Source organism: Hyphopichia burtonii (assembly GCF_001661395.1).
Source record: "Hyphopichia burtonii NRRL Y-1933 unplaced genomic scaffold HYPBUscaffold_3, whole genome shotgun sequence".
NCBI classification, from domain to species: Eukaryota; Fungi; Ascomycota; class Pichiomycetes; order Serinales; family Debaryomycetaceae; genus Hyphopichia; species Hyphopichia burtonii.
In genome coordinates, this window is record NW_017963730.1 from 1,437,888 (window position 1) to 1,460,891 (window position 23,004).

The 23,004-nt window shown below is 33.8% G+C and overlaps 14 protein-coding genes across 14 annotated transcripts; 8 read left to right on the forward strand and 6 right to left on the reverse strand.

Annotated features, from left to right (window-relative positions):
• The first annotated feature begins 507 nt into the window (after positions 1-507).
• HYPBUDRAFT_240253 (uncharacterized protein) lies at positions 508-2,043 on the forward strand. Its single transcript, XM_020223258.1, has one exon. The coding sequence runs from the start codon at positions 622-624 to the stop codon at positions 1,954-1,956; it is 1,335 nt and encodes a 444-aa protein (XP_020077176.1). The 5' UTR covers positions 508-621; the 3' UTR covers positions 1,957-2,043.
• A 67-nt stretch (positions 2,044-2,110) lies between these two features.
• Positions 2,111-2,800, reverse strand: HYPBUDRAFT_5918 (uncharacterized protein; the record flags this gene model as incomplete). The annotated part of the gene is made up of 1 exon (XM_020223532.1): positions 2,111-2,800. One exon carries the CDS (start codon positions 2,798-2,800, stop codon positions 2,111-2,113), a length of 690 nt encoding a protein of 229 aa, XP_020077177.1.
• A 142-nt stretch (positions 2,801-2,942) lies between these two features.
• SDC1 (Sdc1p) lies at positions 2,943-3,571 on the forward strand. Its single transcript, XM_020221167.1, has one exon. The coding sequence runs from the start codon at positions 3,013-3,015 to the stop codon at positions 3,319-3,321; it is 309 nt and encodes a 102-aa protein (XP_020077178.1). The 5' UTR covers positions 2,943-3,012; the 3' UTR covers positions 3,322-3,571.
• A 136-nt stretch (positions 3,572-3,707) lies between these two features.
• HYPBUDRAFT_107958 (uncharacterized protein) lies at positions 3,708-5,426 on the forward strand (the record flags this gene model as incomplete). The annotated part of the gene is made up of 1 exon (XM_020218600.1): positions 3,708-5,426. The coding sequence occupies one exon, from the start codon at positions 3,708-3,710 to the stop codon at positions 5,424-5,426; it is 1,719 nt and encodes a 572-aa protein (XP_020077179.1).
• Positions 5,427-5,715: 289 nt separating this feature from the next.
• VPS17 (retromer subunit) lies at positions 5,716-7,341 on the forward strand (the record flags this gene model as incomplete). The annotated part of the gene is made up of 1 exon (XM_020220126.1): positions 5,716-7,341. The coding sequence occupies one exon, from the start codon at positions 5,716-5,718 to the stop codon at positions 7,339-7,341; it is 1,626 nt and encodes a 541-aa protein (XP_020077180.1).
• Positions 7,342-7,677: 336 nt separating this feature from the next.
• On the reverse strand, positions 7,678-8,426 carry SOD2 (superoxide dismutase; the record flags this gene model as incomplete). The annotated part of the gene is made up of 1 exon (XM_020219670.1): positions 7,678-8,426. The coding sequence occupies exon 1, from the start codon at positions 8,362-8,364 to the stop codon at positions 7,678-7,680; it is 687 nt and encodes a 228-aa protein (XP_020077181.1). The 5' UTR covers positions 8,365-8,426.
• A 134-nt stretch (positions 8,427-8,560) lies between these two features.
• Positions 8,561-9,360, reverse strand: HYPBUDRAFT_152749 (uncharacterized protein). Its single transcript, XM_020221168.1, has one exon. The coding sequence runs from the start codon at positions 9,312-9,314 to the stop codon at positions 8,709-8,711; it is 606 nt and encodes a 201-aa protein (XP_020077182.1). The 5' UTR covers positions 9,315-9,360; the 3' UTR covers positions 8,561-8,708.
• Positions 9,361-9,367: 7 nt separating this feature from the next.
• On the reverse strand, positions 9,368-11,745 carry HYPBUDRAFT_202392 (tetratricopeptide repeat protein). The gene has a single exon (XM_020223024.1). It carries the CDS (start codon positions 11,614-11,616, stop codon positions 9,499-9,501), a length of 2,118 nt encoding a protein of 705 aa, XP_020077183.1. The 5' UTR covers positions 11,617-11,745; the 3' UTR covers positions 9,368-9,498.
• Positions 11,746-11,904: 159 nt separating this feature from the next.
• On the forward strand, positions 11,905-12,471 carry HYPBUDRAFT_156793 (uncharacterized protein; the record flags this gene model as incomplete). The annotated part of the gene is made up of 1 exon (XM_020222242.1): positions 11,905-12,471. One exon carries the CDS (start codon positions 11,905-11,907, stop codon positions 12,469-12,471), a length of 567 nt encoding a protein of 188 aa, XP_020077184.1.
• Positions 12,472-12,492: 21 nt separating this feature from the next.
• On the reverse strand, positions 12,493-12,911 carry HYPBUDRAFT_152750 (uncharacterized protein). The gene has a single exon (XM_020221169.1). The coding sequence runs from the start codon at positions 12,875-12,877 to the stop codon at positions 12,632-12,634; it is 246 nt and encodes an 81-aa protein (XP_020077185.1). The 5' UTR covers positions 12,878-12,911; the 3' UTR covers positions 12,493-12,631.
• A 1,467-nt stretch (positions 12,912-14,378) lies between these two features.
• Positions 14,379-15,429, reverse strand: PKH3 (protein kinase; the record flags this gene model as incomplete). Its single annotated transcript, XM_020221170.1, has 1 exon — positions 14,379-15,429. A coding segment is annotated over exon 1 (854 nt), but the record flags the coding sequence as incomplete, so codon positions are not given.
• A 1,121-nt stretch (positions 15,430-16,550) lies between these two features.
• Positions 16,551-18,896, forward strand: HYPBUDRAFT_108039 (metalloendopeptidase; the record flags this gene model as incomplete). The annotated part of the gene is made up of 1 exon (XM_020218609.1): positions 16,551-18,896. The coding sequence occupies one exon, from the start codon at positions 16,551-16,553 to the stop codon at positions 18,894-18,896; it is 2,346 nt and encodes a 781-aa protein (XP_020077187.1).
• A 1,266-nt stretch (positions 18,897-20,162) lies between these two features.
• GNP1 (amino acid transporter) lies at positions 20,163-21,387 on the forward strand. The gene has a single exon (XM_020221171.1). The coding sequence runs from the start codon at positions 20,303-20,305 to the stop codon at positions 21,350-21,352; it is 1,050 nt and encodes a 349-aa protein (XP_020077188.1). The 5' UTR covers positions 20,163-20,302; the 3' UTR covers positions 21,353-21,387.
• A 158-nt stretch (positions 21,388-21,545) lies between these two features.
• Positions 21,546-22,987, forward strand: HYPBUDRAFT_166541 (putative serine--tRNA ligase; the record flags this gene model as incomplete). Its single annotated transcript, XM_020222741.1, has 1 exon — positions 21,546-22,987. Exon 1 carries the CDS (start codon positions 21,551-21,553, stop codon positions 22,985-22,987), a length of 1,437 nt encoding a protein of 478 aa, XP_020077189.1. The 5' UTR covers positions 21,546-21,550.
• Between the last annotated feature and the right edge of the window lie 17 nt (positions 22,988-23,004).

A 23,004-nucleotide genomic window follows, 5' to 3' on the forward strand; every position in this document is an offset into this window, starting at 1 on the left:
TTTTTTTTTTTTTTTTTTCGTTTTCTCTTTTGTTCGCTTTGGCTATTTGCCTTATTCTTTAAATTTTATTAAAGGTTTGATAATTCTTCATATTCTCCTAAACTTACTACTTTTTTCTTTCTAGTTAAATCAATTCCTTTTCAACCGTTGGCTTATTATTTTCAATATTTCCAATTTAAGTTACCTTCCCATTCAATTCGATTCATCATAAGTCATCACAAGTCATCGAAGTTCCTTTTCTTTAATCTTTCAAACCTAGCTTAGATCTCGTAAAGGTAAGATTGATGAACTGATTTTCGTTTTTTTAGTTTCTTTTATTTTTCAACTCTTAGTGTTAGTGTCGAAAAATACAAGTTAAGTCACATATCGGATTTTCAATCTCATTACATCAAGCCTTTTTTAGTGTCTTATTTTTTTTTCTTCATTTTTCTTCTTCTTCTAAGTTAGTTCGTATATATATGTATATATGTATATATATATATATATATCGGAGGGGCTAAAGAAGAACAGTCATATAAAAAATATATGACATTGTATATATATGTGTGTATGTACATATATGCATATAATTAATAGGAATCAATTGTATGTACGAATTGAAAATCAATAATCACAAATAATATGTCAACTGGGAATCTGCCGGATATTACAATTTATCAATCATTGATAAAATTACAAATTGGATTACTCCAATATTCAATTGAGAGTTTTAAAGTATTTCAAAATTTGGAATTTATAATAAATATTGCACAAGAGATTAATATAGAAGAATTCGAAAATTGTTGTAATATTTTAGAAAAGTATAGGGAGAAAATATCAATTTTACAAAACCCAAATGAAATAAATCAATTTTACTTAAAATTAGTTGATTTTTCACAGCCATATCTCACCAGAATATCACATTTCATTGTTAATAAGGGACGTCTTTTAAATTCAAATTACACTCCAGAGATTAATATTGGTTATAGGGATTATAATGATCTTGTTAAAATCATGGCAAATGTGAAAAAACATCTTTTTGAATATATTTTCCCTCCAAACCTGATTGAAAAACTGCTTTCAAGTTTATTTAATACAAACACTGAATTAAGGAATCATAACAGACTTATATATAATATCCCTGATTTTGATTATCTGCAAAAACATCAAGTAATAATTATTGGAGAAACTATAGAACGATACTTAAAAATTTATAATATTATTTCACCAAAAGAAGCTTACTGTTTCTATAATTCTTTGAAAAAAGAAATTTTATTTGATCCCGATCCTGATAATGAACCAGAAACTTTAAAATTACTTTCAGTAAATACTATTCTTGAAACGATTAATCAAAATGAATCGAATACTTCACCCTATTCTTTTAATGATGAACAAATTTTACGCTTAGACTTAATTGAAGATCTAACTTTTTACTTACATTCTTTCAAATCTTATTTTGATTTATTATTTAAATTCTTTCATTGTTTACATGCTTTATTCTTATATCATCATGAGTTAGAAGACGCACCGCCTGAATCAGACGCGTTAGAAGATTTAATCAAACTCCAAAAATATCTCGAGGATAAAATTAATAAATTGATCTCTCTCGGCACGATTGGTTTGAGTACCGAAAATTGCTATCTTGAAGTTGCACAATCCGTTCAATATTTAGCTAATAATTTTCTTGCTTTATTTAAGAATCTGCTGGATATTCAAACTTTAGCTAATTTGGAGGTTAAAAGTCCTACCGATATCATTTACAAGGAATACTTCCATCTAAAAAGTGATTTAACTCTGCATTGGGAATACATTGATTCAATCTGTGATTACATCAAACATCAAGATGCTTCCTCTTTAGAAATGTCCTTGATAAAACTGCAAGCCATTGAAATGAGCGATCTTTTCAGTCTCATCATGCTCTTCGGCCAACGCTTGCATTATGAATCAATAATTGTTGATGTTTTGCAAAGTGAATAAAAAGCTGCAAAAAAAAAAATAAATCTCCGGTGATCAACACAATAATCGCATCATCTCGAGTCACGTGAATGCAACCTCTCGTTATAACTTACTCTACAAAATAATTCATATATACGTTTAGATAAATGATGTATGTATATAATAATATAATAATCTATGCTACAATAAGTAAAATCAATAGTATGATGAGTGCCACCACCAATATCCCAATGCACCAGTCACTGGCACCACCTTTATTATTTTCTAAAACCCATCTTACTCTTCTCATACCTCTTTGTAATTTATTACCGACCACGTCCATTTCTTGATCTAAGTCTTCTAACATATAGGTTTGATCTTCTAATTCCGAGCCCATCATGGTGGCCTGCTGGTTCAAATTCTGCATGGTTCGATGTAAGGAATCTAATTGTAAATCTTGACTATTAATCATTTCTTGTTGTTGGTACTGATTGAATTCTCGATCTATTCTATTCTCATCCCCAAATGGTCCATTGTCATCATCCTGGCTTATTCTGTTTGACATGGTTGTTATTTCCCTAAGCTTCTTGGGATTATGTATTTTATCATTCCAATCTCGTTCAAGATTCTTTATCGTGGTAGATAGCTTGTGTAAAATCCGTTTACGATCAGCAATGTCCGATGAAGACAAATCAAATTGCTCTGGATTGGTTTCTGATATATGAACCGCTTGTTTCAAGTCCTCTAGTGTTTCTTCTAACTCCTGATAATTATTTGTAAAATCAATCTTGCTTTCCTCTGTTATTTTATTGGTTTCATTGATGAACTTCTGTATTGCTTTGACCTGTGACCACGAGTCTTCTTCCACTTCATTGAATGGATCCATGTTGTTGTTATTCCTGTTGTATTGGCTGGCTATCCTTTAATGTATTGGCCTTTTGCTGTCCATTTTAATTAGAAAAAAGAAAAACAGGAAATTCCCCAATCTTTGGATTTTTCCTGCACACTTCCAAAGAAGTATAAACTGAGTTTTCTATTTTTCATTCTTTTATTATTCCTGTTCTTTCTATTTCCCAAGAGCATACTTGAAGTATAAAAATGTCTTCTGAAGAGCCTATACAGGAGCCCAGTGATGTACCAAGGGAAACCAAAAAGGTCAAGTTGGAGGACCCAGTCGTTTCTAAATCCACAACAAATAGTCCTCCAGTCAGTGATGCAAAGGAACCACCAGTCCATGAAGTGGTGGGTGGGTCTTCCATGAGACAGTATTTGAATAAGCATTTGACTCAGCACTTGCTTGAAGGACTCCAAGAAGTAAGCAAGGATAAGCCTGAAGATCCGTTGAGAAAGTTAGGGGAGTTCTTGATCAAAAGAGCAGATGAGTTGAACGCTTCCGGCTCTTCATAGGCTGTTCGTTTGTGTATTTTAGTCCAATAGTTCATACGGTGTATTATATACTTATTATATAAAGTTATAAATGTAATTAACAATGATTTTTCACTTACGGCTTTTTCACTGAGTAGCTTCAATCAAGCCCTCAGATACACAGTTTCCCGCTCCGATTGTCACAGTTCTATAGTACACCATTATAACTACTCTGATAACTGTATTATACTTTGTTATCCACTCTGTCATAGACCTTTCTTCTCTGTTATCAACTGTTATGTAGTTATAGTTTATTATAGACTAATGTATACTGGTAAGTCTGCACCGGGACAAAAATGAGAAAAAAAATCAAATGATATCAAATCAAACAAACTTGCCATCCCTTCATCTCTAAACAAATCAAAGTAATGTCTAGCTCAGGCCCTAATAAGTTGCGGCCGTATTATGACCATGATACCTTTGATGCGGGTTATTCTGTGATTTATAAGCCAAGTGTCGGGTTGATTGATACTCAAACAAGTAGACCTATTTCGTCATTACTCAAATCGTCAGTATCTTCCAAAAAATTATCTGATGGCAGTGGGAACTTCAGCCCAGGGAAAAGTATTGGATTATCAGGATTTTCCTCGATAAAAGATTCAGCTGCAAATAAGTCAATTGGTGCTTCAGATAAGAATTATGTTTATGATTTGGAATTCCAAGAATACTTTGATTTTAATAACTTATCTGAGCTATTCAAAAATTTAGTTTGGAATTTTTGTAAAAACTACTTCAAAGTTGTTTTATCTCAACCATTAGAAATTGTTAGATTGGTATTACAAGTTGGTTATTTCAATTTCGAGGCAAAAAATGATTCTAAAAAATCTAATTCTAAAAGTAAGAATTATTCTCGTTTATTAGATACTTCAACTTCAACATTATCTCCTCAAGTTACGGATGTTTCTGACTCGGAATCAGAAGCCGAGATTAACTATTTCCAATCCACAAATGATGTGGCTAATGCTTCGAATCCTTATATACCTAATTCCACCCTTGGTAATAAAAAGGCTTCATCAAAAAAGAGTCGTACATTGAAAAATTTGAATAAAATTCAACCAATTTCAAAACATACTATTGATATAATGACGGCAGTTGCTTCAAAAGATGGTCCTTTGGCTTTATTCAGAGGAGTTAATGCTCAATTCATACATCAAACCTTATCTCATACTATCGAAGCTTGGATCACTGGGTTTATATCCCCATTCTTGGGCATTCCAGATCCCTTCTTTTTAGATTTAACTCATTCAACTGATCCTTTCAAATCTTTTTGGTTGTCTGTTCTGGCTTGCGTCTTAACTGGTGTTATTTTAATGCCTTTGGATTTAATCAAAATTAGATTAATGATTACTCAATTTAATAAACCTCTGTTGACTGATTCCCCAAATTCAATTAGCTCTCCAGAATCATTGGATTCACCTAACCTACTGACTCAGGATTTAGCAAATACCACCAATATTGATCAACCATCACCACGTACTAATAAAATTAATACTCGTTCAATAAGAGATTCAATTCGTAACTATCCTATCCAACTTTTATTGAGACCTCCTCCAACAATTGCTTTACTTACTATCTTACATCAATTTTCAACAAGTGTGTTTAGAAAAACTGCTCCTTACCTCATGTATATTAGATTCAATATTGATAGTTATCATTCATCAAACCTTTTCACTCTTATCAATTTGATTTTATTGATTATGGAATTTTTCATAAAATTACCAGTTGAAAATTTATTAAGAAAAGAACAAATCAATTTCTTACTAAGGCCCAAATCTTTAGAGGAGGATGAAAAACGTGTTGTCACAATTGATAATCCAGATGAAGACTTGATTGTTGAATACAATAGCTGGAACCTTCATGAAACTCTTTACGAAGATAACCTCGATGATAATGATGATATTAATGACGCAGAAAAAAAATCCATTTCTTTGATTAAAGCTGGTGGAATCACCGGATTTTTAGAAAAAGTTAAACGCTTAAATCTTTTTAATGGTTGGAGAGTCGGTGTATTGAATATCATTGGTTTTTGGGGTTATAACATCTTGAAAAGTAATAATAGCTCAATTGCAAGAGAAGAAAAGCTTTGAAATACTCTTTGACCTCCCTTCTATGAACCGTATGCTTTTAATGTCTACTTATCCTTCTTTTCTGTAAATATTTCAACAAAGATTGTTAAACTTTTTAGATACAGTAATTATTCGAAGTTTATACTTCATACTGGAGTCGTGTGTAGCTCGCTACTTTTTTTTTTTTTTTTTTTTGGTGGTCTTTTTTTGGCAAATTCTATTAGACAACTAATTAATGATAAGGTTTTTTATAGACTGAATCATTTAATTATTGTCTCTGCCTTCAATCGTGACAATTGAACAAAACAACATGTCAAGTATTCCAGGATTGGATGATTTTGAAAATAATAATCCGTTTGCTGAGCCAACGGTTGAAAGTCCCCAACAAAATACAACGATTCAAGAATCAGAACATGCACAGGAGGAAGATAGTATAACTCAACCATCACCACAAGCACAACCACAGTATGTTTATGCAGATCCTGACCAGTTACAGTACTCACAACAAGAAACCAATAGCGAGGCTGTTCAAGAGTACCAAGAACAATTAACCGAGGAAGAACTACGTAAATTGATACCTGAAAGATTTACAAAGAAATATCTGATTGAAATTAAGCTCACATCTATTGAAAAGAACAAGATCGGGAATCCAATATTGAAGTTTGATGCTGCAATTAAAGGATTACCAAGATTTCGTCAAGACAAATATAAGGATATTAGAAGAACATACAGTGAGGTTACCAAATTTAATAATTATTTAACCATATCTAATTTGGAAGTATTTGTCCCAGTTATTCCCCAAGCAATCACATCATATCCCACTGGAGGTGAGGATGAAACCAAACAGTTGATGAGTGTCTGGCAAGAATGGTTTAATAGAATATGTTCGAATCCAATCTTAATACGAGATGAAGAGTTTGTTTATTTTATTGAGAATGATTTTGGGTATTCAGTGATAAACTCTGGAAGAAAGACTTCTGTGGCAAGTGGATTAGTACGTAAGACTTTAAAGCAGTTGGCAGTTCCATATGATCCCTACCAAGAATTAGCTGAGTTTAGACCAATAATCAAAGCATCATACTTATCCTGTCAAAAATTATATAAATTATTAGATAAAAATAATAGAATTGAGAAACAGTTAGCAATTCATATTAATGATTTATCCATAAAATTAAACTCCTTATCACAATTTGAAGTCATTCATCCAGGTATGAAGAATATGTGGGAGAAAATATCAAAAATCATACAAATTCAATCGGATTTAACTCTTGTTGAACTGATTAATAACATGGGAACATTAGGAGATGGAATTCAAAATTTAATAAATGATTTCTATCAAATTAAAGAAGCATTGACTAATCGACATTTAATTATGAGAGAATTATTACAGGCCGAAGCACAAACTAAATCTAAGCATTATCAAGCAACAAAAATTAAGAATAAATCTTCGTTAGACCCATTCAAAGTTGATGAAGCCATAAGATCATTAGAATACGCAACAAAAGCAGAAGAGTCATTGAATTTACAAGTTAAAAGAATATCAGGAGAAATGATTTATGAAAGACAAGAAATTACTCAATTTACCGAATTAAAATTTCGAAAAATGTTGAAACTGTTTACCTTACATAAAGTTGAACACCACCGTAAAATTCTCAAACATTTGGAAAACATTAGATTAGACATCAGAATAATTGACGATAAGGGTGGATTATCGAGATTGAATAGAGATAATTTGACTAGTTTAAAACATAACTTGACACAATCACAATCTGCTAATGGGGACTCATGGACCTCAAGGACATTCAGAAGTTTGAATAAAGAACAAGAGGATCAAGAAAAGGAGCAAGATGCAGAAAAAGAAGGTGATGATGATGATGATAAAGATGTTGTTGATGCCAAAAATGCAGCAAGTCTCCTAGGGGTAGCAACTTTTTAAAGCAGAGTATGTATAGTTAGTATGGATTACGTTTTCAATTCTCTATTTAAATTTAAATTTGATGAAGTCATTTTTTAATCCTTTAATTGTAGTGGTGGTGGTACTTCTTTTTGAGAAATTTTGTCAAAAAACATACAAAACTCTCGCACAATTAGCTGCAAACTTCACTTCAACAAACATTTCAAATACAGAGAAATTAGATAAACCAATGAAAGTAGATACTCCCACGAATGGATGCACCAATCATACTTACAAAACTACAGATATCGTATAAAATAAAATATTCATTGAAGTTATAAGCTGAAATGCTATTCGTAGATAAATAAATAGACCGGCTTAGTTGACTAAGAATCTCTTTTCGGCTTCTTTCCAATTGATAACATTCCAGATAGCTTTGAAGTAATCAGCTTTGACATTTTGGTATTGCAAGTAGTAAGCATGTTCCCAAGCATCAATAGCAACCAAAGGAACTAAAGGACCAGTAACAGTGTCTTGGTTAGCAGTGGTAACAACTTCAAGAACACCACCGGCATCCTTGTTTTTAACAAGGAAAGCCCAACCAGAACCTTGAATACCAGCCAATTTACCGTTGGTAATAGAAATCAAGTTATCTAAAGAACCATATTGAGCTTCAATGGCCTTGGCCAAATCAGAGTCACTGGCTGGTGGTTCACCACCACCTTGTTTGGCTGGAGCCAAATTTTTCCAGAATAAACAGTGATTGGTATAACCACCACCATTGAAATTGATTGCTTTTTGCAATTCAATGGTTTTTTTAACTTCACCTTTAGATTTGGCTTCAGCATGTTGTTCAATGGCAGTGTTATAACCATTGACATAAGTGTTATGATGTTTGGTATAATGGATTTCATTAATTTGACCAGAAATATGTGGTTCTAATGCCCCAAAGTCCCAGTCCAAATCTGGTAATGAAACTTTGGTTCTAACAGCATTGAGAGAAGTGGCAGCCCCTCTTGGACCCATTGAACGGGTAGCAGTAGTTCTTAAAACTGATGAAAGCATTATATGTGTCAATTGAGTGTTATGTTAATTCAATTGGTATAGAATAGGAAAAGAGAAATCCATTTCAAACCTTTTTATTAGAAATCATTTTAAATTGCGATTAAAAGTTAAAAAAACGCTAACAAAACAAAAAAAATTCTTTTTTTTAATTAGTTAGTCAGAAATGTCTCTACAATTTTTCATTGGCTTGCGCTGAAGCGGAAGGGTTTCGGGACCGGAGTTTGCGCTAGTTCCGAGCACGAGTTCCGAGGGATGGGAGAATAGGTACGGATGTTTGGTGGCTACACACTCCAGTGATAGGAGTTAGAGATCAGGTTGATGAAGAATTGTTGCTATTGAACTATTTAACTTCTTAATGCTCTTAATCTTTCGGCTAACTTATCCTCTTTTTCCTCGGAAATGGTGTTTGCAGCAGGAGGAGTGGCAATGTCCACTTTGGTTTCATTTAATCCTTGCTTCATTTCGATACCGGCTTCATCAGCAATTTGATTCATTAATTCATCAACTTCTTCTTGTGGGGTCGTTAAAGCATTCACATTATTGGTGGCACTTTCGTAGTAGTTTGTTGAAGCATCTAGATCTTCAAATTGATTTTCGAATTTATCCATTACAAGCGATATTCTTTCCAAATTCATAGTTTGTAGTGCTTTATCCATACCTCTAATAACTTGAGACATGTTACCGGTAACTGATCTCATGGTGACTGCTGTTTGGACTCTGGATGCAACAGCATCGATTCTCGATGCCAATCGTAATAAATTTACTCGTTCATTACTTTTACGAATAGCATTTTGAGCGTATAGTTGTGCAATATCATTATTTCCTTGGGTTAATGCCTTTTTGGTTTTGGCCTTTTCCTGAGTCTCTTCTTTAGCTGCCTTGGCCGCCTGTCTGTTGAGCTGTTTAGCAGTAAACTTCAACTGGAATAATGATTGCTCTAACCCTGCCATACTATATATTCCTTTCTTCTTCAACAAAACAGATATTTGAGGTTGTCCAATAGTCTTATCGAAATCAAAGTACGGTTTGCCTCATTTTTCTGTTCAGGTACTTTTTACTTTAGGTTCGAGTCACGTGCACTACAGTCTTTTTAATTGCAAAAAAAGTTACTATGTATTAAGTTAGAGTATTGTCTTAATCAAGATCTGGTGATTCGAACATGTCGACATCGTCGTCTCTGTCTTCTCTTCTGGATTGGTTTCGGGAATCACTTGCTTGTGTTGGTGGTTGCAGATGTTGACCATTTGGCAGTTCTTGTTCAGCTGAGTTTGTACCTGGTTGGTCAACTGGATTACCTTGAAAATCAAATACTCGGCCATTGATACTAATGTTTCCAGATGCGCCGCCCACGGAACCAAGAGCTTGAGTTATCATCTGTCCGATTCCATTTGGCAAATAGTTCCTCATGATATTTCTTATTTGATCTCCTTGTTGAGGATTATTATTATTAGCTTGTGACTGTTGCCCAGCTTGCGTTGGTGAATCAGCTCTGAATGGGGTTCCCGGTCTATTGATACCTGTACCTGCTTCTGGACGAGGATCATTAGGAAATACTTCTGAACGATTACCTAATGAACCTTCAAAAATATCACCAAAATTATTGAGTAAATTTCGAACGTTGGGGGCATTATTATCATCATTACGATCGCCATTTCGAGCCTCGTTATTTTCTTCATGACTGGTTCTTCCCAAATCCAATCCACGTCTATTATTAGCATTATTGGGTTCGGTAGAATTAGTACCTCCGATTGAAAATATAGTACTGGCAGTAGTTGGATTGCCTGCATTACGAGCTCCAGTAGGTACTGCGTTATCCAAAGCGGTATCGAGTGGATTGGTTGGAGTTTGTAGATTGGTAGGTGCGGGTAAAGTGGTCGATGTACTTTCGAAACCAGTATTAGCTATTATATCTTGGGTAACATCTGGAGTTAAAACATTTGGCCTAGCTCTATTAGCACGCGATGCAGTTGTACGGAATGAATTATCATCATATTCATAAAGATAAGTGAAGTAAGAAAGGTCTTCTTGCAGAGCGTATGATCTCAATCTTGCCAATATGGCTCTAGCATTAGCAACGGTACTTTTAATTACTTCAGAGTCTTTGCGTTGTTGATATGCTCTTTTTTCAGTTAAAATCATTGATTGAATGATTCTCTGAACAAATTGTGGCATGATTGTATTCATTTTATTTTGACGATATTCTTTTTCAAAAGATTTTAAACTCCTAGGATCAACGCTTTTAGGTAAAATGTCACCAACCGCAGTTTGAAGAGCCGCCAAATAACATTTTAAAGCAGTTAGACTAGTTCCTAAAAATAAATGTACGTAACCTAATTGAGTCCATGCTGGAGTGAAAGTTTGATCAAGTGACACTGCTCTATTTAAATCTGATCTTGCCTCAGGATAACAAAATAAACCCATGTAGGCAATTGATCTATTTGTTAGTAATTGAGGTATGTTTTCATCGTCTAAGTTATCACAATATTGAATGGCTTTAGTATAAACTTCAATGGCTTGTGCATAACCTTGATTTTGCATAAGATTATTACCTTGTTCTCTAAGTTTCAAAACGATAGATTTATAGTTTTGATGTCTCAAAGAATCCTTCGATACTAATTTGAATTGTGATAATAAACGGGATTTGATTATTGAGTGAATTGATTTCAAGTCTTCAAAAGAGTCATTGGATGGTGGATATTGATTTTGCAATTGTTTCAAGAAGGGTACAATCAATTCAGCATTACCGGGCTGAAATTTTGTTATCAAATATTGGGAGTACTTGATAATAAACCTTTCAAGGCTATATTCATCATTACTGGAATTTACTATATTATTGTACAATTGAATCGCACCAGCTAACAAATCCTTCAATACAGGAGTGAACCCAGGATACTCCGATTTAACAAGTTCCAAGTTAACTTCTTCAGAGGGGGTAGGTTGAACTCTTTCCAAGATTTGATCAGTAGTTAATGTATTGGGAACAACAAAATCTTCATTAGGATCAGGTCCTAACATGTATTTGGGAAGTTGACGAAACAATGTCAAGTTAGCACCGTCACTGATTTTTTGGACCTCTTCTTTTCTGAACTGTTCTATAAGTTTGGAATACAATTGCATACGAACAACGAAAAATGCCAGAGTTGTATCATGGTCATACCTAGAATCATCTGCTGAGTAATCTAACCATCGATCTATGGATTCAATCAACACTTGATCCACACAAGAATTGACCTCAGATTCCGACCAAGCCATTATATCACTTATAGATTTCTAAAGTAAGATTTTTTTCGAAATCAAATGCTATTTCCATAAAAATTCAAAAAGCAAAGTATCCTTCACTTGTCAATCCACCAAATTTCTCTTTTGTCAAATGAGCTGAAAAGTGCACCCGTACATACTGGTCAGCTTTTGTTCCCGATCCCGCTTCAGGATCTATCTAGGGTTCCTATTGCCACTGCTTACTATCAATATTCTTTAAAGAAACAACACGGTTATTAGCTATTGCTCATTATGTTTACCAGTAAAAAGAAGGAACAAGACATGTCAAACTTAGGCTCCAATGGGAGCTCTGAATCAGTTGAATCGGTCACAATTGCCCCCAATGCATTATTTCAACCTCAATACTGTCATGATTCAGGTAGAATAAGAGCCTTTCTTCGTCTATCAAGAATAGCTACTGATGATACTATAAGACAACATTTGAATGAGATCAAACAGAGAGACTGTGAATCATATCTAGTGAGGAAGATTTTCCCACAATGGGAAGCTAGAAGTGAATTAATTGATTACTGTTTCAAATATTCAAAGAATTTAAGAAACTCTACTAGTCAAGGAAAGGCTGTTCCTAAAGCAGTAAACTTGCCTAGTTCTAATGTTCAAGAGAATGAGACTTCAATTGAGGAGCAATTTGATTTAAGGACAGATCCATATGCGTATAAAAGTCATCAACAACAACTAGAAAGTCAATTTACCCACTGTGATATGATTGATAATTGGATAAAGAATGAACAAAGTGTAGAACAAATATTAAGACAAGAAACCATAAAAGTATTTAATGATAAATGTTATCAGAAAGATTGGACTAAAGATATTCAGAAGTTCAGGTAGTAATTTATACTATATCCTTGTACATAGACGAAATATATATTGTAATTGTCAATTGTGGAGATCATTAACACAAAGTGTATAATACATAATGAAGGTCTATATAAGAGTGACATTAAAATATAGAGTGAATAAAAAGAATATCGTTAAAATAAAAAGAGCTTTAACGATGGGCAGCAGCAGCAGCTGCATATGCAAAGTTATTATGAGATTGAGATTGAGATTGAGATTGAGCTTGACCTGGTTGTTGATTATAAGATTTTGAAGAAGTTGATTTTGAGGAAGTAGACGATTTTGTATTTGAAGCAGATTTTTTCTTATTAAGGCTTGTTTTCGAAGACGATGAAGAAGACGAAGACTTTTTAACTGGAGTACTTTTTGAATTCGATGAAGATTTTTTTGAAACCATTTCTTTTGCAATTAAAAGACAATCAATCCAACCATGGTTTTTACCTAGTTTAACTTCTTCATTATGTTTATCAATTACCTTAACGTTATTTTTAAGTGATAATTTATCCATTTCACTTAATCTTTTCAAGAAAATCAAGTTACCATTTTCTTTGATAAGTTCTAAAATTAAATAACCATAAATGTCTTCACCATTTTCAATTTCTGATTCATTTGATTGATCATCATCCACAGCAACGCTTTCAAACTCATAATCATACATCAGATAGTCAGCACCCTGATTTGCTTTTAAATCAACCAACATTACATTTAAATTACCATCCACAAAGAAAACTCTTGCTAAATTAGTCACCACTGTAATAACTGGAACAGCTGATTTTCTCAAGTTGTAAGAGTATTGTTTAATTAATTTATCAATTAATGAATCATCTAAAGGTTGAGCAATTGACCTTTGAACTAATTTATTACTTAAATCCAGTTTTAAAATTGTATCCATCTTCAAAATTTTTTCATTTGGTTTAAGTAGAGCACTTATTTCTCTGAATTTGATACAATTTTCATTTATTGTTGGCGATGATTTCAAGGGACCGGTTTGGAGGCCTGATTTAGCAATTATTGGTGGTGATTTGGGATTACTACTGCCAGCAGTAGATTGAGAAGGTAATGCAGGAACTTTTGTTAGAGGAGCTTGACTAGTTGATGACTTGCCGTTCAATGGTGCACTGAGAGGTGCATTAAGAGGTGCGTTAAGAGGTGCATTAAGAGGTGCATTAGGAGGTGCATTAGGAGGTGCATTAAGTGGAGCGATAGGAGGAGGAGCACTGGCCATTGGTGGCATATTATTTGGGCGGATATTTCTGTTTGGAGATGATTGAAAAGTCTGTAACTGTTGTTGTTGAGGAATAGGATGATTTTGAACAGGTTGCTTATAATCATATTCAGGAGTGGAAGGGGTCATGCGATTCGATTTATTACTATAATTACTTTGAGGAGAATTTTGTAAGTAAGGATTACTATTTTGACGTTGATGTAAGGGGAAATTTTGATTTTGTAATTTAGAAGCTGGAGGATTTGGTTGGAAATGAGGTTGAAGCTGATTTGGAGGCAATTGATTTGGAGGCAATTGATTTGGGGGGAATTGATTTGGGGGGAATTGGCGAGGTAAAGGAGAATTTAATTTTGGCGGAGAGTTATTATTTGGGAAAGGGGCCTTTTTGATTTTAGTAGCAGGTTGATAAGATTTTTTAGCGCTCAATGATGGGATAAAGCTATATTCATTATTTGAGATTTGGGAATGTAATTGGTGATAAGAATTTGATTTATTAATATTTCTATCTGAACCTAATTTGACTGTAGGAACGATATTATTTGATTGTTTATTATTGGTATTTGGAATATAAGGTTCGAATCTAGGAACTTGGCGATTCCAAATATAATTTTGATCATTCCAAGGAACACCTTTAAACCAATTTGAATTTTGAATTTGAGGTATAGTTAATCTTTTAGAAGGTTCAGCGATTAAAAGAGAATCAATTAAATTCATTACATCTTTTGGCATTGGATGATTTTGTTTATAAGAATAATCAACGTTAATGATTTTTTCAAAAGTTAAATATTCCGTTGAACCTTTAAAAGGAGGAACTCCATAGAAAAATTGATATAATATACAACCTAGAGCCCAGATATCTGATTCAAAAGCACAAGTATTAAATTTCAATAATTCGGGGGCAACGTACTCGGCAGTACCAACAAAAGAACCTTTCCTATCTAAGTCCAGAGAAATTTCATTAGTTATCCCATTATAATCAATTTTTTCATTATCAATAAAATCCTGATTTGATCCTAATAATTTAGCAGCCCCAAAATCAGTTATTTTCAATTGGAAATCATGCCCAACAAGAATATTCTCTGGTTTCAAATCTCGATGTATTATACCTTTCAGATGGATAAATTTAACCGCATCAACGATTTGTAACATATAAAATTTCGAGACAATTTCATTGAGAGAACCAAACTTTCTTATAATCGACAACAACTCTCCATATTCTGCAAAATCAAGGACAAAAAACAAGGATGCCTCATCCTGGAATGTATAATATAATTGAACAATCCCTGGATGCTGTTGTCCTAATCTATGTAAGGTAGTTTTTTCAATATTAACATATTTAATCTTATCCTCTTTAACTATATGTCTTTTCGACAACACCTTGATAGCAAACGTCTTATTATTATGGATATCCAATGCCAGATACACCGTCGAATATGATCCTTCTCCAATGGTAGCACCAAATTGATAATCTTTTGCTGATCTTCTTTTTGGTGGTGGTGGGGTGGAATTATAAGTTTGTTGGGACATAATAAGTTTACTGACTCTCAATTGATCGAATATTCACCAGCAGATAACTAACAGCGACAACAGATTAAGAAGCAGAAACTAAAAGGTCTAAAGATGCTTTGATAACAACTCATTAGAAAGAAGGCATTTTTTTAGTGTTGTCTTTTTGGGTATTTTGAGTGCTTTGGGTGTTTTGAGGTTTTTTTTCTGTTTTTTTTTGTTTTGTTAGCGTTCTCAGTTTTTTTTTGTTTTGTTAGTGTTTTTGTTAAAGTTTTTTTTTTTTTTTTCAACTTTTGTTAGTGTTTTCTCTTCTTTGAATACCCAATTGGAGTCTTGGTGTTAGTCTTAGTGTTAGACTTGGTGTTAGTGTAGTGTTTAGTGTAGTGTTTAGTGTAGTGTTTGTCTTGTGGCTTCTCAATTGAGACCAGGTATTCCGATGGCAGGGGTTTAACAAGAAGCAAAGGCCAAACAAGTGACTCAACGTTCAGATGAAGGGACCAAGGTTTCTATTATCTTGTTGCCAGTGCTACAGCTTATCGACTCGGGCTACACGAGAGTACATTGTGAGCTTTGTATTAACCTGGTGATGGGATGGCGTGTTTGTGAATGCTTTACGTCATACCCCCGTACCCTCCCAGCAGACGGTATAAGCTGTCAACCGATGTCAGGGTGCAATTTGACATATTGACGGAATTGGTGAAATGTATATTTAGCATAGTACTGAGAAACAGCTACATTAGTTACATAGACGTACCAGAGTTGTATAGGTTACATGAGTTGCATGGGTTACATAGGTTGCATAGGCCACAGGTTCTAGAGGTTACACTGGTAGGGTTAGAGTTTGTAGGGTTAGAGTTTGTAGGGTTAGAGTTTGCTGAGCTAGAGTTTGTACAGCTAGAGTCTGCGGAGTTTGAATTAGAGCTAGTGGAGTTATGTTAGAAAAGTGGAAGAATTATTATTGTTAGCAGTGAGGAGGTGGTGTTAGCCAGGCAAGCTCTGGAGGGCAAGAGGACTTGTCACTGTCCGAGCTTGTCTTAGATTAACCCGGGAATCCTTATTTTACCAGAAAAGTATACGAAAAAGTATACGCGAATCAGCTTACCTGTTTTGAGCTTTTGGGAGAGTCTGTAACTCTAAAGCCAGGTCAGGCATCGATTAGATAAGAGTAAGCTTGATATAATTCCACCAGTTCAGCTGAAATATACACCTGATACTAGTTGTAAGTTGATGATATTATGTTTTGGTGTAAAGTGCGTGAAAAATACTCGACTGGAAATACTGAAAAATTAACTGAAAATTTTAATACTGGGGTTATTTTACTGATAATAGACTCAAAATGATGTCTCGCACGTATTTGAAGCGTGAGTTGAGTCTAATAACGAAGCAGAGTGGGGCCAGATACTTCTCGGGGACTTCCCGCAAGTACAACGATCATTTAGCAAAGATATTTGATGATCAGAAATATTTTATTGAATTCAATAAAACATTACATTCCAAACCACTTTTCAGAACAACTCCTCAGGTTGGATTATTCAAGAACAATCATTTGACTACACCTAATGGGCTCATTGAATTTTCGAAAAAATCGTTGATTGAAGCTAAAAATTTGGTTGAATCAATGAATTCTCAATTCCATCTTAATCAACAAGGAAAATTATCTTATATTAGTAAATTAGATGAATTAAGTGATATTTTGTGTCGAGTGATTGATGTGGCAGAGTTTATTAGAGTGGCACACCCAAGTCAAAAATGGATAAATGCTGCTCAACAAACTCATGAAATCATGTTTGAATATATGAATCAATTAAATACCAATGTTGAATTATATCAAAATTTGAAAGATGTTTTAAATGATCAATCATTAATTGATCAACTCTCTCTGGAAGAGATTAAAGTTGGTGAATATTTAAAAGAAGATTTCGAAAGAAGTGGTATTCATATGGATCCAACAACAAGATCGAATTTTGTCGCAATTACTCAAGAAATATCCTTATTAGGATCCCACTTTAATAATGAATTACATAATTTAGAAAGTTATTGGTGTGAATTATCCATTGAAGAATTTAATTCAATTAAAGAAACAAATTTAAAATATGAAATTAATAAAATTCAGTCAAATTTACCAAAAACTAAAAACTCAAATAAAATTTATATTCCTTTAACCGGTCATTTACCTTATTCAATCTTATTTACATGCTCAAACGAATCCATAAGATCAAGAATTTGGATTGCTTTACATAATTCATCCAACGATCAAATTTCAACTTTAAATTCATTTTTGAAATATAGAGCTACTCTAGCTAAAATGTTGGGTTATAAGTCTTTTGCCCATTACCAATTAGAACATAAAATGTCAAAGACTCCTGAAAATGTTATAAGTTTCTTACAAAACTTACAAAAAAATTTGAAAAATAAAAATGGCGGGGTTATTGACGAAATTAAAAAATTATATGAATTGAAAAATGATAAAACCTGTAATGATTCAAATGAAATTTTCAATAATATAAAACCTTGGGATCGCGACTTCTTATTAGCTAAATTACAATCGAAAACTAATCAGAACTTATCAACTTTACCCGATATCTCGAAATATTTATCTGTTGGTACCATTATAAATGGTTTGAATCAATTATTTCAAAAAATATATAACATTGAATTAAAACCAATTCCAACTTCTAGAGGAGAAACTTGGGATCATAACCAAGTCAGAAAAATTGAAGTGTTCAATAAGTCAACTAACAAAGAAATGGGTTATCTTTATTTAGATTTCTGGTCTGCAAAAGTATTACCTTCACATTTTACAATCACTTGTTCCAGATTACTTGATCCTTATCAAACTGATTCGAATGAAAAATTAGAAAAAATGAAAAATTTGGTTCATGTCGATTCAAATAACGAAAAACAATTACCAGTTATTTCGTTGGTTTGTAATTTTGCTAAACCTCAACAACTTAGCATTGGTAGGTTTGCTGGTGTTGATCGTACCACACCAACCTTACTTTCATTAGACCAAGTAGATACCATTTTCCACGAAATGGGTCATGCAATGCATTCGATGATTGGTTCAACCAATTTACATAACTTATCTGGTACAAGATGTCTGACCGACTTTGTTGAATTACCTTCAGTTTTAATGGAATTTTTCAGTAAAGACCCAAGAGTCTTATGTAAAATTGCTAAACATTATGAACTGGGTGAACATCTTCCAATTGATTTATTAAATCAATACCAAAACCATCGTATCATTTTAGATCAATGTGAAACCTACATGCAAAGTAAAATGGCCATGTTGGATCAAGTATTACACGGTGAACAAGTTGTGGACTTTTTAAATCATCAACTGTTTAATAAATTCGATTCAACGTCAATTTATCATCAAGTTGAAAAAAATTTACAAGTTTTCGCTGATCAATGGTCCACTTGGCATGGTAAATTCCCCCATCTATTCAGTTATGGTGCAGTTTACTATTCTTACCTATTAGATCGGGCCATTGCTGATAAAGTTTGGAGTACCCTTTTCGCAACTGATCCTTGGTGTCAAAATGCCGGTTTGAAATATAAAGAAAGTATTTTGAAGTGGGGTGGTACCAAAGACCCTTGGGATTGTTTGGCTGATGCCCTCAACGATCCTTCAATCTCCAAAGGTGACTCCAATGCCATGATCACCATTGGTGAAAATATTTAATCTAGTAGCATGGCTGCTAATCAAGTTTAAAAAACAAATTAAACTAACTTTGCCCTGCTTTATCAACTAACTTATTATCCCCTTGTAAATAGTTAATACACAATACATCTATCTATACACTTTGTGGAATAAATCATCCCAAAATCGAATCATGTTCATCTGCCAAAACTCCTGTTCCGCCAAAAGCCAAAACTAAATGCCTTATAGAATTCCCAAAACTGTCGTGCAACCTGGCCGAAACGGCGAATCCACAGGAACAACTCAGTCGTTTGAGTGGAAAAATAGCAGAAAATTTTTTTTTTTGGCAGCAGAAAAAGAAACCCGGAAGAATCTCATCGCATTCTTCAGTACAAAAATTGAGAGAGTCTTCTGATGGTGGACAATAAATATAGTGGAGATAATCTTATGAGGCAAACTTGCTGTCTATTGTATTTTATTGGTTCCGATAAGTTCTCCCTGTTATCTTGTAGCACAGTAGTCATCCTGCGGTCAAGCGAATGTAGTCAGCTTGTAGCGGTGCTTTTTGTCATTCTTTTCATCTTGGTGGAGCTATTTTCTTTCTTTCTTTTTCTGATTTTTTTCTTTTATTTATTTATTTCAGTATTCTATAAAGCTTTTGTTATACCCTTTTCATTTATAATTATCTAAATTTCTTTCTACCTTTTTGTTTTTCTGTTTCCTATATTTTTTTTTTTTTACTTTGGCCTTTTTTGTCATTCATATATCCTGTTAAATAAATCATGAACAAGGATATTGAGCTAAACCCAATAGTGTCGGAAGTTAAGCAGGAGGGTGCTTCTGTTCACTCAGAAACACCCTACCTTTCAAATGAGTCAAATGCTAACATGACTCGTTTTGAAAAATTTAAAGATTCTTTCAAAAGACAAAGTTCTGAAGAAGAACAAGTTGGTAAACAATTATCAAAGTCCATTAGTCAAAGACATTTGATTACCTTAGCACTTATCACCGGGGTTGGTACCGGTTTGATGGTTGGTACTGGTTCTGTTTTACATAATGCTGGTCCATCTCAATTAATTTTAGGTTTTGCCATTGTTGGTTCTTACCTTTATCCTACTTTACAAGCTGCTGGGGAGTTGGCCATTAATTACTCTGATTTGAGTGGTGGGTTTAATTACTATCCACGTATCTTTGTTGATCCCTCTCTTAATTATGCTGTCAGTGTTCAATATGCCGTTCAATGGTTATGTGTTATTAGTGTGGAGTTAGTCACTGCTGCAATGACAATTCAATTTTGGGATGTTCATCAAAAAATTAATCCTGACGTTTGGGTGGCCATATTATTTATAGTGATTGTCAGCATTCATTTGATTGGTGCAAGAGGTTATGGTGAAGCAGAATTCATCATTGGTTGTACCAAATTAACAATGTTATGTGGATTTATCATCATGGGTATTTGTGTTACTTGTGGTGCTAATCCAAGACATGAATTCATTGGTGGTTCTCTTTGGGTTGATCATTGGAATTTCAAAGGTTTATGTAGTGTTTTTGTCACTGGTTCTTTTGCCCTTGGTCAATCTGAATTTATTGCATTAACCGCTGCTGAACAAAGTAACCCAAGAAAAGCCATTCCAATGGCTTGTAAATTGATTTTATGGAAAGTTTGTATCTTCTTCCTTGTTTCTTTATCAATGGTTGGTTTGTTGGTTCCTTATACCTCTGATAGATTAATGGGTAGTGCTGGTGGTAAGAATCATGCCTCTCCTTTCGTTCTTGCTGCTCAATTACATGGAGTTAAAGCTGTTCCTTCAATCATTAATGCCGTCATTTTATTATCAGTCACTTCTGTTGCATCTTCGGCTTTATACTCAGCTTCAAGAACTTTACAATCTTTAGCAGAACAAGGTTCTTTCCCATCTTATTTCAACTATATCGATAAACGCGGTAGACCTTTAAGAACCTTAATCTTCTGTTCAATTTGTGGTATTTTCTCCTTCATTGCTGCCTACAAGAAACAAGAAACTGTTTTCGCCTACCTTTTATCTATTTCAGGTTTATCTCAAATTTTCACTTGGAATATCATTTGTTTATCTCACGTTAGATTTAGAGCTGCATTGAAATATAATAATATCAGTACTGATTCCTTAGGTTATGTTTCTGGTACTGGGGTCTGGGGTTCTGTTTATGCCATCATTTGGCACTGGTTGATTATTATCGCTCAATTCTGGATTGCTTTATTCCCAGTGGGTTCAAGCAAACCTAGTGTTGAAAATTTCTTCCAAAACTATTTGGCTCCCATCTTCTTTTTAATCTGCTACATTGGTCATAAAATATGGACTAGAAATTGGAGATTATTTTATAGAGTCGATCAAATCGACGTCTATACCAATCGTATCTTATTTGATGAAGAAGTTTTGAATTTGGAAAGAAAAGAAGCCAAAGAACAATTCTCTCATAAACCTTGGTATAAGAAAATCTTCCACTTCTTATTTCAATAAGTTTTTTATGTTATACGTTTATACTTGATGATTATATTTTAATATTTATTTAATGCCTAAAATCCATGTAGTATGCGCTGACTGAACTTTTGCTTCAGTAATCGTGAGTTGATTGTCCTCACCAAAACTTTCCATACTTTTTTTTTTCTGATATTGAAAAATTTCACCAAGAAGTATTAGGTATTCGTTATAGTGACTATGAAGCGGGTTATACAAAGGTCTTCGAAATGTGTAATACCTCGTCGGTTTGCATCAGCCAAAGCAACGTCATCTTTGAGAAGAGCAGAGCCAAACATCAAAGAAATAATCGAAAACAAACAGGTTTATGAAGAATCGATTAAGAGAAGATGCACTAATCGTTTGGAACCTCTCCAATACATTGTTGAGAACCGTGAAAAGCAACAGGATATTTTTAAAGAGATCGAAGGTTTAAAGCGTAAAAGAGCGGAATATAGTAATGAATCAATGAGAAGAAAGAAAGGTGGAAACGAACATAAATTATCTATTTCTGATGATGATCTAGTGAAAGAATTGAAAGAGATCAAAGGAAAATTAAAGGACTTGAGCTCACTCAATGACAGTTTAACCTCCCGAATCTATGATTCATGGGATGAAATACCAAATACGTTGGATCCATCAGTGCCTGTGGATCCAAATGAGGGCGAAATTGTTGAATATATAAATTTCAAGGCTAATGAAGATATTAAAACGTTGACACCTAATAAAGAATTTGACCATAAGACTATAGTTGACAAAATGGGGATCGCAGACTTTAATAAAGCTTCAAGAGTTTCAGGATTCTCGTGGTATTATTTACTAGGTGATGGTGCATTATTAGAACAAGCATTAATCCAGTATGGTTTATCTAAAGCTCGTAAGCATGGTTATAAGATGATAACTCCTCCAACGCTAGTGAAGAAAGAGATAGTGGAAGCATGTGGTTTCAAGCCTAAGGGAACCAACGAAGCAAAACACATTTATGATATCGAGAATCAAGATTTATCGTTAACTGGTACTGCAGAAATTCCATTAGGAGCTTTCCATTCGAACGAAGAATTAGAAGGACCATTACCAAAGAAGTATGTCGGTATCTCAAGGGCTTTTAGAGCAGAAGCTGGTGCAAGAGGTGCAGACACAAAAGGATTATATCGAGTTCATGAATTCAACAAAGTAGAATTATTCCATTTCACAACTGCTGAAAACTCAAAACAAGAATTAGAAGACTTGAAAGAGTTTCAAACCGAGGTTATCAAAGAATTAGGGATCAAAGCTGTAATGATTAATATGCCATCAAGTGACTTAGGTAACCCAGCTATGAAAAAATATGATTGTGAAGCTTGGATGCCTGGTAGAGGTGCTTTTGGTGAATTAACCAGTAGCTCGAATTGTGGAGATTATCAATCGAGAAGACTAGGTATCAAATATAGACCTAGTCATTATGAGAAGTTGCAACATGCTCATACCTTAAACGGTACTTGTATTGCAGTACCAAGGGTTATAATTGCCATTATCGAGCAGAATTTTGATATTGAAACAAAATCAATAAGAATCCCCGAAGTTTTAAAACCTTGGATGGATGGTAAAGACAGAATATACCCTCAAGAAGGATCAGAATACGCAATTACAAAAAACTAAATAACTTGTAAATAGAT